The 14,245-nt window shown below is 39.4% G+C and overlaps 1 protein-coding gene and 1 long non-coding RNA gene across 3 annotated transcripts in view; one reads left to right on the forward strand and one right to left on the reverse strand.

The window, feature by feature from the left end:
- The window catches only part of GRID2 (glutamate ionotropic receptor delta type subunit 2), a 1,048,711-nt gene extending 1,035,235 nt beyond the window's left edge, over positions 1–13,476 (forward strand). For both annotated transcript variants that reach the window (XM_084626026.1, XM_084626027.1), the window contains 2 exons: positions 7,718–7,958; positions 12,895–13,476. In XM_084626026.1, the coding sequence (XP_084482152.1) occupies positions 7,718–7,958; positions 12,895–13,317 (664 nt within the window). In that variant the 3' untranslated portion in view covers positions 13,318–13,476. The remainder of the gene's footprint in view (positions 1–7,717; positions 7,959–12,894) is intronic.
- Positions 7,973–14,003, reverse strand: LOC311519492. The gene is made up of 3 exons (XR_014711289.1): positions 13,692–14,003; positions 13,444–13,505; positions 7,973–8,145 (listed from the first exon to the last, which is right to left on the reverse strand). It is a non-coding gene; the product is annotated as an uncharacterized lncRNA (long non-coding RNA).
- Positions 14,004–14,245: the final 242 nt, after the last annotated feature.

A 14,245-nucleotide genomic window follows, 5' to 3' on the forward strand; every position in this document is an offset into this window, starting at 1 on the left:
TACATTCTCACCAGCAAATGGAGTCCTAAAAACAAACAGTGAACCAACTTGGTCTAAAGCATCTGTAGACCTGTTCGTCTGGTTCATTACCAATTCTGATCCCTAGAATAATAGGTAATTCGTGTGTGACACTGTAGACAACATTGTTTAGGGTGGGATTTCTGAAAAGGCATCTAAGGAGTACCCCATGACTGAAAGGGCTCATTTAGTACTTTTAACTCCTATCTAATACAAGCATCCTCTGCTGTTCTTACACATGGAACACTAACATCTCCTTTACAGCCTAACATATAGGGTTGGATTTTCAAGTGTGCTCACTGTTGGCCTTTGCTCCCTTTGAAGTTAATGGCAAAACTCCCACTGACTTCAATAGCAGAAGAGTTAGACCAGCACTTAGTGCTTTAGAAAATTCCACGCATAGCCTACAGTAAGGATAGCAGGTTTTTTTAAACCTTAGTTTCATTCTACACTGAACGGTAATTGCATTTAAATAACACAGAGCTCCGTGAATGTTATGTGAGGTGTTGATTCTTCATAAAATTTACTCAGTTTATGAATAAAAGAGGGTTTTTTCTAACAGCCAGCCCTGAAATTGCAATCCGGGATCTGAGAGTCAAGCTGGATTCTTTCCTTCACATGCATCATTACCAGTAATAAAGATACTGGCAGGCCAAATCGTGGCCTTGGGTTATGCTTGTGTAATCATACTGTCTCCATATTAAGCCCTGAGTGAAACTTGTGTCATCTCTTTAACCTTTAGTATTGCATAGGTTTCACTTTAGAGAATAGTTTGGACACAGTGGGGTTACCTGGATAATTCAAGGATGTAATTTTGCCTCCATTATCTTTTTTTAATGGTGATGATGCATGAGAGCCTCACTGACCTTTGGATCCCAAAGTTGAGTTTGTGGGGCTGGCAGTCATAGAAAGACCATCTCTGTTTCTAAACTAAGCAAACTATATATAGATTCAGCAACATGGAATCCCGCTTTACTGTCTATTTAGAGTACAACCATACCTAGATGTCCTGATTCTCCATTCAGCCATATTTTACATCAGTGTGATGCCACTGACTTTGATGAAATTACTTTGATTTGCACTGGTAAAAGTGAGAGTAAACTCAGTCCCTAAGTGTTCATCTGATCTGTGTGGTCCTGTGTTACTGTAAAATTTTAGCTAACTTTCTAAGTGAGTCTAGAATACCACATAAAGTATAATTGTGATGCTAGTAGAGCGTGGAAACTCAAATTACCTTTCCTTAAAGCTAAGCCGAATCAGAAAACAGGTATTTGTTTTGGTACCATTAGTTATATATTGGAAGTGACTTACCATAACTAATTCATTTGATGTTTACTATAATAGCACTGAGCTTAATGAACTCATGATATTTATGTAGCTCTCTTGGGAATATCTGTAGGTGTTTTGTTGTAATTTAGGATTTGTAAAAGGAAACTAGTACTTCTCTCCTCATTTTCCTCTGGGCTGGAAATAGAAATAAATGCAGGGTTAAAGGCTGATTAGGTTCAGTTGAACATTTTCCTTATTAAAAGTATACAGGAGAACTTGGAAGACTTCGTTTTTCTTTTAATCTAACTTTCAGAATTGTAGCACTCATCAGAACCATACAGCCAATGTAAAACTGTTCTAGAACAGAATTTCAGAAACCTATCCAGTGTTTCATGTAATAATAAATATAGTTAGTGCCTCATTTTATTAATGTGGATGCCACCTTATTATAGATTTACATTATGTATTTACTGTTTTAGGAGGAAAAAAATCAAGGGCCAGATCCTCATCTCACACAACTCAATGTAGCTCCATTAACTTCAACAAAGCTATGCTAATTTACACAAAGTGAGGATCCATTTGCCCAGTGTTATATATGCTGAGGCCAATGACTTATTGCTGAGCAAAACAGGAGGGCAATTAAGTTATTTGTTTTATAACACAAGTTTGATAAGCAACTCTTTATTTTTAATTCTGAACAATAAGGTCTGTATTTATTGTTTCATTGTTCTATCCAAGTCAGAGAATGAGATGTTTGTTCTCAGTTTTGTGGGTCAAATCCTATGGGGCACCAGGGCTACACTTAGTCAACCTTCTCTTCCTCCTGATTCTGCCACCTTTCTGTGTGCCAGGATTGGGGAACAATCAGAGTTGGGGAACAATCAGAACAATCAGAGCCTCAGAGTTGCTCTACATTGTTGATTGAGCACACATTGCTTTGGTCACATCACTTAGCCCAGAGAGGAATGGGGTTCAGAAAGGGTGGCGTAGCGCTGGCTATGAATTCCCTCACATCTAGGGTATCCTCAGCTTTCCCCTTAGAGCAGCTGTCACAATTCAGGGGCAAATTGTATCTGTGATCTCTCCCCCTGTGGGCACTCCCTCCAAGTGTCAGGCCTCAATCTTCCATTTTTCCAGCCTGCAACTCCACAGTTCACCACAATTTAGACTGGATCATGAGGCTGCAACACCTATTTCCACCATCCAGTCATGGTAACAGGGTGACCAATGCACCCCTCAGATGACAGAGTGCACTATCTTCACCTCCCTTTGAATAGAACCCCATAGCTCTACCCTTCTGACAGGATTCTGGGGTGGCACCCCCCCCCGCCCCGTTTCCAACTGTATTACCATGACAGGCCCAACTGCAGTTGGCACTGTAAGGAAGTTTCCTCTCTAAGCCTGGGATCAGCAGTTAATTAAAGTGACTCAAAAAGACTTTTTCCAAACAAACGCTGTTCGCCCAAAGGTACTAACTGTCTTTACATATCTAGTCTCATCCAAACTTTTTCCTTTCTTTGCAAGTTTTGGTAGTTTCCATCTAGTCCAGCTACCTCCACCTCTGGTCTGAGAGAGACATAACATAAGAACTGCCATAGTACGTCAGACCAATAGTACAGCTAGTGCAGTATCCTGTCTTCCGACAGTGGCCAGTGCCAGGTGCTTCAGAGGGAATGAACAGAACAGGCTATCATCAAGTGAACCATCCCTCATGAATGTATGTAGTTCATTTTTAAACTCCATTATAATTCTGGCCTTCGCAAGATCGCCTGGCAATGAGTTCCACAGGTTGACTGTGCGTTGTGTGAAAAAGTACTTCTTTTGTTTGTTTTTAAACCTGCTGTCTATTAATTTCATTGGGTGACCTTTGGTTTTTGTGTTGTGTGAGGAAGTAAATAACACTTCCTTATTCACTTTCTCCACACCAGTCACCATTGTATAGATCTCAAACATACACCATTCGTCATCTCTTTCTTTGAGATCGAAAAGTCCCAGTCTTTTTAATCTCTCTTCATACGGAAGCTGTTTCATAACCTCAATCATTTTTGTTGCCCTTTTCTGTGCCTTTTCCAATTCTAATATATCTTTTTTTGAGATGGGGTGCTCAGAACTGCACGCAGTATTCAGGGTGAGGGTGTACCATGAATTTATATAGTGGCATTACATTTTCTGTCTTCTTATCTATCCCTTTCCTAATGGTTCCTAACATTCTTAGCTTTTTTGACTGCCACTGCACATTGATCAGATATTTTCAGAGAAGTATCCACAGTGACTCCAAGATCTTTCTTGAGTGGTAACAGCTAATTTAGACCCCATCAGACTCTGCACTTCTCCCTCTGACCTCTTGCCCACTCCGACTTTCTTCCTCTCTGGGCCAAGGTCTTAAATGGTTTAGTGCCCTCTTGATCCTAGGCTTAGGCCTGGAAGAAATTAACGTCCTAGTCTGATTGGAGCCAGGCAGGTGGGCATTTCCCAGTGAAATAGCTCCCCCATTGTTTTCTTAAGTATTGTTTCCTGGGTATTCTATTTGGAGATACCTTATCCTTGTCATTGTTTTGTTTCCCCCCTTAACAGCCTCCTTTGATTTAACTCTGTGCAGTGAGGCAGGATAATTTCTAACAGGTAACTGAATGCCTATGATATTCATAAAAAATAATACAGGTAACGCCATCATTCTTCACAGCAGCTTTAAGCCACTCCTCGGCATCTAGAACAGTTCAAAGGGGAGTTACCATGGGCCAATGTCTGGCGAATGAGGACATTTGTGGTCACTCAGAAGGTTGAGGTATTTGATGATGTGGTCTCACTTTTTGTCATGGAACAAAAATGACCAAAATAATTTGATCACAGCACAGCATGATTGCTATCTGAGTTCCGACTGGTTGAGAGTATCTACTTTCATTATCTTTCCATCAAGGTATTGAGATGGTCCTCATCACTGTAGTAAGGGAAAGACTCACAGTCATTAACAATTTTAACTTCACAATGCCCCTGTGGGGTAGGGAAGTGGTGTTATCCACATTTTACAAATGGGGACCTGACGTCCATCAAGAGCAGTGGCCAGATTGCATAAAAGCTCAGCACTCACAATCAAGGCCCGATTCTCATAAGAGCTTAGCTTCATTTGGAGCTTCTTTTGGGGGGAAATCTGGTCCCAACTGCCACTCCTCAGTTCTTGAAAATGTGTCCCCTTGTGACTTGCCCAAGGTCATACGTGAAGTCTGTGGTGAAGCTGGGAACTGAACACAGAACTTGAGTCCTCGTGTCTTAACCAAAAGACCATCAATTTCCTCATTATGCTAAGCAGCTAATGCTCTATTAATCTAAAGCTTTCCCATTCCTGCTGCACATGGGTAAAGATTTCCATAACATTAATTTGGAGACTAGGAGCAACCTGAGTTCTAGCACTTGCTCGCGGCTTTTGTTTTCAGTGAAAAGAAGCATTCAGCAGAAGTAATTTCCTCTAGTTAACATGTCCTGGTACACAAGAGGCTGGCGTTCAGTATTGCATGCCATCTCAAACCACCTAGGAAAATAGCTCCTGACCCCACTGTAAATGTACCATTACATCTCTCTCTAGATTTAGTCAGTTATAACTCAGACGGAACAAATGCAAAAGTGAGATCTGAAAATGGCACTCCCCCAGTTGCTTTGATCGTTGTAATAATGCTTTGCAATCCTAATATCATCATCTTTTCTTTGGGGATCTCAAAGCAGTAATTATGTCTTCCAACAAATCTGTAATGTAGGTAGTATTATTGTGAACCTGCTTCTGTTCCTGTTGTCTTCAGTTGGAGAATGGTTGGGCTCTGTAATAATCTTAAAGAAGGGTACACTGAAGTACAGAGAGGTTTAAAGGAGAGTAGCAGAGCTGGAAACAGTCGCCTCTCCTACATGCTTGCTCTAATCACGGGATTTCACTCCCTGCCCAATGAAATTTGTGATGTATCATTAGGTGCTATAAAGCCTGGGTAATACAGAAAGAAAAGAATTCAATATATACTTTATGTTTTTTGGGGGTAGTTTTTACATCATTACTTTGAAAAATGTTAGAATACAGCTTACCTGCTAAAGAAAAATATTTTAAGATCCAGAGTCTATCAATAACTAAGTTTTAAAGGTCACATTTTTCAGTAAAGCAAGATTACTGCAGTTCAACTTTCTAGACTTCGTCTTTAATGCCAAGCTTTCTAATATTGTAACACATCAGGACAGTTGAAAATCATGCAGCCTACCTAGAGACTTCCAGCTATACCTATAGACTTCTGGCTAGTGTTGGTTCATTGTAATATTATTCTATTCTGACATTGCAGTATCCACAGAGCAGAGTACTAATGAAAAAGTTCACTTGTAAACAGTTTAATGCTGTTTCAGAAGCCCAGCGTCAACCATAGTGGACATCATATTTTCATGTTCCATTGAGGAAGTGTATTTAGTCTATTATAACTAATTATTAAATACAAAAATCAAACATTAAAATTATTAAAATCTGTGTTTACAGCCTGGAATTATTAGTATAGTTCATATGCCCAGAACAGTAATTGCTGCAGAAGTGTGTAATTTTGTGCACAGAGTGCCATCTTGTGGAATATTCACACACCACAAAATCATATTGGTGCCTCCAGGTTCAACATAAGATTCTTCACATCTTATTAGCTTCCAGGAGATTCCAGTTAAAGAACATTTTTCACTTTCAAAAATCTCTAAAGTAGTAATTCCAAAGCTACAGAAACATTTGGCAATATTCACAAATCTGATAACGTTGTGGCTGTTCTTTTGGGTCCAAATCTTGATTCTACTGGAGTCAATGACAAAGTACCCACTGAGTCCAGTAGGACCATGATCTGCCCTTTTGTCTTGATAAAGTTAATACATTTGATCAAATTACTACTGATGCTCCAATAATTTCCCTTGATGTATATATTTTCCATTTCAACTGCAGTTTTACATGAATTTTGTAATGAGATTTCTTCATTTCTACACCTGCTGTATAAAGTTGTATAGTTGGTATTCCTAGTTTTGCTTAATTTTTTTAATGATTTCCCTAAAGCTACTAACCTTATAGATGATTGCTCATTAATTAAAATCATTACCAGGGATACAATTCGGAATGAACTGCTGTCTTACAGAACGAGCTAAAGTTTGATATTTGTAGCAAATTTCTATTGTTTAAAAAGATGTCTTGTATAATCAGGAATTATACTGACAAATGGAAAATCATTTAATTAATGAGGATAGCACATTCATTCCAGATGTTTGTCTATTACCGACCAAAGAAAAGGAAGAAAATAGCATTGCTCAGGGCGTAGAGCTGCCACTGAGAACAAAACAGTCAGCCCTCATACTGTTTTTCCATTACTGGTTTATGTATCTGGCATATAGTGTAATTCACAAAGATAAAAGTACAAAGGCCAAAATGTTTGAACGGGTTTTGAATGAGAAAGTTCCAGGACTTTGCATGTGTGTATGTGCTTCATTTTTTGCATAGTGTTTTTCAAATGACCATGCAACTGATTAGTTTTCCTGCCAACATTAGTAAGAAACACAGATAATTTGCGTTAGAGGGGAAATTCCATTTTATTTTATCAGTTTTAGAAATGTAATTACTGAATTATTTATTTTGGTTAATTAAAGGTTTGTTTGGATCAATAAGCACAAAAAATATCCTCTCAAAATAAATTTCTCCCCTTTCAACCCATATCTCTCCTTCCATGAAAGGCCTGGCAAAATATATGGGCCTTGTAGCTTAACCAATAAATTCATGGTCTTTTAGAGCAAGGGTGGGAGAAAAGACCCTTACTTCAAAGTCCCCTGCCCTTCCACCAGCCACTTCCTGGAGTGGAGGTATGTGAACTCAAGAGCCTTAACTGATTGCAGCTGCCACAGACTCGCTCAGGGAGGAGAGGCTCTCACTAAGGCAATATGGACCCAAACTGCTTAAGAACGGTCTTAAGTGGAATTTTAAATGAATCTTCCAAACTAACTTTCCCTTTTTGAGTCAAATTTGCCAGGGCACAGTCTGGCAATGTCCTTGCTTTGCAAAGCAAATTGTTTCTTTTCAAACTAATAAAGCCCAAAATATTACTCTGTATGTAACAAGCCCAAATTACAGAAATTGGCTAGCAAGAAAAAAGGAATATGCTATTCTGTGTTTGAAATGCAATTAGAAATACACATAACTTCCACTGAAGGTAATTAAAAGAAGAAAAAGAAATACAGGGGGTGGGCACCATGCCCAGTATTCCAGCCAAGAAACTTCCTCCTCTGGCTTATTAGTCATCCCTTTTATACTCATCTATTTTGCCGTCCACATACATGGGATGGAATAGTGGTATGGTCACGTTCTCAACCACTTCTATGTTTTCAGTTGTACAAATGTAGGCTTCAGTTGTCATTGACCTAACCGGTGATTCTGTGCTTTCTCCCCAAGGATTTTAGAACTTCAGCAAAATGGAGACATGGATATACTGAAGCATAAGTGGTGGCCGAAGAATGGTCAGTGTGACCTATACTCATCAGTGGATACCAAACAGAAAGGAGGTGCCCTGGACATAAAGAGCTTTGCAGGGGTGTTTTGTATCCTGGCTGCTGGGATTGTCCTCTCCTGTTTCATTGCAATGCTGGAAACATGGTGGAATAAAAGGAAAGGCTCCCGGGTTCCTTCAAAAGAGGTATAGGACCCCTTCATTTATTGTGGAATATCTTCATGCTATCTGCATACTTTTGTCTTGAATTTATAGCACTAAAGGGGGAAGGAAAACATAGGTTCTGAGATAATTCCATAGCTTTCTGATTTGTAAGATGAGCAAGGTCACTCAAAATCTGAATCGTGAAATCTGACTCTCCTTTTTAGAAAAGCTAGAAAGAAATGAAAAAAGAAAATAAATACTATATACTGGTGTTACAAGGAACTGTTCTCAATAGAACACAACAATTAGTAGTAGACTATGTTAGTAATTAGTACATTATGCCTGCTATTGTGGATCAGCTCCAGGTTTTGCCAATGAGTGTGAAAGGTCTCTTTCACTCTGGCATTCAAAACATGCCCCCCAAATGCAATAGCTCAGACTTTCAAAAACAAGTTACCAAAGCTAAACTCCTAAATCCATATTTAGGCTCCTAAATGAACTTGGTATGATTTCTGGAGGTGCAGAGGAACCTGCACTCCTATTCATTTCTGCTCTCAACATCTACTGAAGCCAAGGGCAGCTGAGGGTGCTCAGCCCTTTGGAAACCCAAGCCAGATTTATTTAGAAACCTGAATACAGACACCCATTTTTTAACATCTTGGTCAGGGAATTCTAAAAGAGTTCCCAAGGACTATAGACCTCTATTTTAGAGGAAGATGTGCCATTTTATAGTAGGTCTGAGTTTGGTTCTCTCTATCTGTGTCTGTAGAATGATTTCCATGATAATTCAGGTATCTCATTACCAGCCCCCTGAACCCTAGTCTTAAAACAAATTGCTTACCCTGGTGGTGAAGTTTTAGCTCTGTAAAAGACCAGATAAAGCAACATTGGGGGGAAAAATCATTATTAAAATGTCCTTGACAGATACCCAGTCCAAGATGTTTGACAAGTTACAGTACATCACCACCAATTACACTTTTTCTATCTACATAGCCATAGACACCTGTTGTAGGATATTACTTTGAGTTTGTGTGAGATGGTTTTGCCATTATCTGCAGTTTCCCCAGTATTGTGCCTCGCAATCTTACGCTGTATAATCAGACAGAATTAATTACACTCACTAATTACAGCACTGATGTTTGAATTTTTAAAACCTTTTGCTTACTGTTTCAGTTCTGAGATTTTTTTTTAAACTTCTGGCAAGCGCTGTTGTTAAAAAGGAAAACCCTCTCTTCTCTTTAAACTGGGTTCCTCTGAAATGGGAAACTCTCAGTTAAAACCAATAAAGGCTTAAATAATAAAATATACCAAATTGTCACTTAGCCCAAACTTTCAGAAACGTCACGCTTGATACTTATTTTGTGTATGTGTGTGTCTTTCAAATTAATGGAAGCCAGAAACTTCAAAGTTATCATTGCCTCAGCTGCTATAAATTGGCCGCCCTGTACTTTTTAATATTGTTTATTGACTTGCTCTTAAATTTATGTTTTAAAGTTGATGTGAAAAGCTTGACTCAAAACTGAATTAAGTATGAAAATAAAAGCTGAATGTCCCCATTATCCCATCTATGGGGCTCATTCAAAGAATTACATCTTAACTAACTTTCATTTTAGCTTCCATGAAATCCATTGGCTCTTTCAGGCCACTAGTCCAAATTAGGGGTCATGGTGGGCCAGTTTGTGGTCAGCACGCCAGCTCTTTTTCCTGATGGCTGCTATCTTGTGCTCCAGAATCCGAGCATTTATACTGAAAAATAATTGTCCTATGGTTGTGAAAATAACCTGCCAGTCATGAACCAGAAGTAACCCATTCAATGATGTCTGCCTAAGTCCGCAGACGGCCTTAACCAATAGCTCTGAGAGAAGACTGAACTCTCCCCATTAATCTGAATGGGATGTTGACTCTAATGATAATTTAAATGTGAACACTGCTGAATATTTCACTACTGACCAAAACACAAGAGAGAAAAAGGAATGATCGTATATCTTACTGTGAGTGACTTCTCTTCTTGGTGGATTGTGTGTGCAGAGCTTGGGTTGTGGGCAGAGCCAGGAAGAATACCACTTACTTATTTTTTTCCAGTTTGACCCCACTGTCATTTATAGTAGAAGAATCAGAAGTAATATTGGAGAGACCTTTAGAGGCTCAGCTAAAGATAGAGCTGTGTGAAATCTTTTGACTGAAACGTTTATGGTGAAAAATGCAGATTGGGCAACACTGAGATATTTTACAAATTAACTTCACCTAATAGCTTCAGTGAAAAAAAAAACTTTTATAACTTTTTATAACTTTTATAACATTTTGATATTTTCATTCAACACAACTTTTCATTTCAAAATTTCCCTTAATTTTATTTTAAAAGTCAAAAATGTTCAAAGATGGTAAACAGCAAAACAAAATGTTTCAGTTTTGTTGAAATAAAATGTTCCAATCAACCTGAAAAGAAATTGTTTTCTTTTTGAATCACCAAAAAATTTGAAAGATGATGTTCAATCCAAAACAATTTTTTTCAATTTATTGGAATTGGTAGCAGCCCAAAAAAATTCATTACTCACCTAGCTCAAGCTGCAATATTTCCCCAGTGATGTAATTTTAAACATTTCCTTGATTGCTATTTTAAATTTTAGTCATATAAAAGTCATTTTATAAAATTTCAAAATTGGAAAAAAGAGGAGACTGAAAACAGTGTACAGTGGCAAAATCATGATTTATGCACTATGACTGAGCCTCTGTCTGAACACTGCATGGCCTTTGTTACCATAGCACGTGAGCACCTCCCAATTATTTAAGAACAGACATAATCTTTCTCCATCTTCTTCCTCAGCCTATAGGAGAAATAGTTTGATTCGTATAGTTGGTTTTGTTTTTGTTTCGGTCGGTGGGTGTGATGTATGTCTATGTACGTGTCTGTGCATGCATAAATTTTAGAGGGAAAGTCAATCCCACGTTTAGTTCTCACAATAGTGAGGTCTCTGGTACCTTTTGATCTCTTGGGGGAGTAAGTTCCATAGGCTTAGGCTGCAGTGCAAGCTCTGGGACCCTCCCACCTCACAGGGTCCTATAGCCCGGTCTCCAGACCGAGTCTGGAAGTCTACACTGCAATTTAACCATCCTTAGCCCAAGCCCTGTGAGTCTGAGTCAGCTGGCATGGGCCAGCCACGGGTGTCACGGTAGGTCCTGGTCAAAGAAGGAAAAGTGGTCTCTTAAGTATCAAGGACCATGAATAACAGAATGCAGACCTTGAACTGGACTCAGTATTCAGTACAGAGAGATTTGGTGACCAGTCTTGCTAAGCAGATGGGCTGTCACATGTTGTACTATATGGAGTTTTTTCAGGGGACGTGGGTTCATTCCTAGACACAGTGATCTAAACCTCACGGACATCAGTGGGAGTCTTTCCATTGATTCAATGACCTTTGAATCAAACCTACAAGGAGTTGCAGTAATCAAGCTTGCAAATCAAAAACGCACCACTATGGCCTGTGCTGTTATAATTTCTGGTATCTCTGACATCCTAGAATGATGCATTGTGACACTTCTCTGTTTGGTCTGGAAGAGTCAGTAGATTTCATGGAAACGAAAGTGAATTTTGAGAAGGTTAGTTAAAACTTCATTCTGTGATGAATAAGCCCCACAGTCTGATTAGTGGGGACATCCCTTGCATATTTCTATGCTTAACTCAGTTCTGAGTTACGCTTCGCAGTTCAGTATTAATATATATGTGGCCTACAGGTGATGTACAGTTACTTTGGGGCCCATGGCTTTGTATCTTTTTACTTTTGTGCATTTAAAGTCTCTGCTGTAACACGAGCATAACATCATTTTTTTAAATTGAATTCCTTTGGGGTAGTTTATGGAAGAAAAAGAGCAAGGATAGGAGGGTGTGATCCCACATCCAAGTACGTACAATGGACCTCATTCTCCTATTACCTGCACCAGTGTGATTCCACTGGAGTCAGCGGAGTTGCTCCCCTGTAACTAGGAGGAGAATCAAACCCACTGTTGGCATTACAATTAAAAATCATCTTGTGTATCCTCTTCTGGTACATTGCAAATGCGCCACCAGCACTCCCCAAACGGTTTGAAAGTTCAGCTTTATTGTATTTCAGCTAATAAATAAAAAAATCAATTTGAGCCCAGCCAGAATTAAGACTGATGAAGAAGCTATTACTATTCTTCAAAAGCTCCCGTCACATTTAGTTATCAGTATGGAGTATGAGTTATCAGTATATGAAGCTCACATTTAGTTATCAGTATGGAGTTCAAGAAAAGCTGGTATCACCCCAGCCATCTGAGTTTACACTTCATCTTCATTATAGGAAGCTGATTATTAGCAAGCTGTCGTTAATCTAAATCACACATACCCTGGCTCTAAACATGTACTTTCATGATAGGCATCTATTTGTAGCACCTACAGCTTAGTACTTAAGATGCTGGGTTTGAAAATAGGTGAATTATAAGGTTAGACAGCACCTGTGTTCTTTCTAATCCAGTCAGCAACAGTCAGTTGGAAAGATTTACACCACAGATGTTTATACCTGACCTCAGTTGTTGTAAATTAGCACAAAGCATGGGTGGCAGGCATCCTAGGCTGGAGGAGACTGTGTCTCCCCAAACAGCCTAGCATGGCCCCGCCCCCAGGTTCCCTCCTGCACTGCACTGGCCCAGGCTGGCCAGCCTGCCTCCCACAGGGACTTGGAGCAGCTGGCACTGAGGCAGGGGCTGTGGTGGGGGTGCTCTGGGCTCCTGCGGGGAAGGAGGCAAGAGGAGATGGGGCAGGGCCTGTCAGGCACAAGGGGAAAGGCCAGGGACTAGCCTCCCCCAACGGCTGGGTCACTGGCCGCCCATGGCACAAAGTTTTAGTTTAAGTTAGACGAAGTTTTAGTCACATTTCCTGCACAGTTCTGGTTCCACTGTAAAGATCCAGTCCAGCAAAAAGTGGCAACAATAAATGGCCTGTCTTCTTTTTCTTTTCCAGGATGACAAGGAAATTGACCTGGAACATCTTCACAGACGTGTTAACAGCCTGTGCACAGATGACGACAGCCCCCATAAACAGTTTTCCACCTCGTCAATTGATTTGACCCCGCTGGACATTGACACTTTGCCCACACGCCAAGCACTGGAGCAAATCAGTGACTTCAGGAACACTCATATCACCACAACAACCTTCATACCAGAACAGATCCAGACTCTTAGCCGTACGCTGTCAGCTAAAGCCGCTTCTGGTTTCTCCTTTGGCAACATGCCTGAGCACCGAACTGGCCCTTTTAGGCACAGGGCACCTAACGGGGGCTTTTTCAGAAGTCCTATCAAAACAATGTCGTCTATCCCATACCAACCAACTCCTACTCTGGGGCTCAATATCGGTAATGACCCAGACCGAGGCACCTCCATATGAGCTTCAGACCAAGTTTCTTCATTGTTTCTTTTTAGGACTCCCTTTGCAAGGAGCAGCTGTAATATTGTGGGACTAACATGGATGTAACTTTTAAAAAAAAAATCAGGATTCTTAGTAACAACTCACTATTTCTCCTTCTGTCCCCTGCTTTCTCTGTCTCCTCCTCGCTCTTCTCTTGTCACCTGTTTCTTTAAAAAAAAAAAAAAAAAAAAGAAACCACACTAGTTTTATATTCATACACTTTTCATATACTTTAAGTATAGGAAATGTGCACTGAGTATGCATAAAAGTTAGAGGGTTATTTCGCAGAAGGGCGTTTGCATCTCCCCTCTTTCTCCATTTTTTATATAATTGCAATAACTTCCGTCCTTTACATTTGTTCTGCTGCATCCATTCAGTGCTCCACTGCTGTTGTGTGTCCTTTTAACTGTGGACCAAAGGCAAACCCTGCAGTAAAAGAAAAATAAATTTAAAAAAAGGAAAAAAGAAAAAAAAACTATTCAGGCCACACAATATGAGAATGCAGTTTTGTAGGATTACAAAAAGCCATTACTATGCCAGTAAAGACTACAGTTAAATCTACTTTTGCACTGCAACAGTGCATATGACCTTTATGTGATTGTACAGTGTTAAAAGTTTTTCTTATGTACAGTAAACTGTATCATATGACAGAAGCCTCTGTTATGTTAAATAAATTAGTATCACATAAATATATATACATAAGTGTGTGTATATATATCTATAAAATGGCAGCCGTTGCTATTGCAATTCATTTAATAAAGCTTTAGTAAAAATGTGTTGTATACAGAAAAGATATACAGTGCAGGGGGTCTTTTTGTTTAGAAAAGAGATTGGCTTTAATATTATTCTGACTTGCATTGTTTGCCAACAGAGCTTATTTTATACTTTTTTTTATTAGAACATCCGG

The sequence above is a fragment of the Lepidochelys olivacea genome, assembly GCF_965140295.1.
Source record: "Lepidochelys olivacea isolate rLepOli2 genome assembly, chromosome: 4".
NCBI classification, from domain to species: domain Eukaryota; kingdom Metazoa; phylum Chordata; order Testudines; family Cheloniidae; genus Lepidochelys; species Lepidochelys olivacea.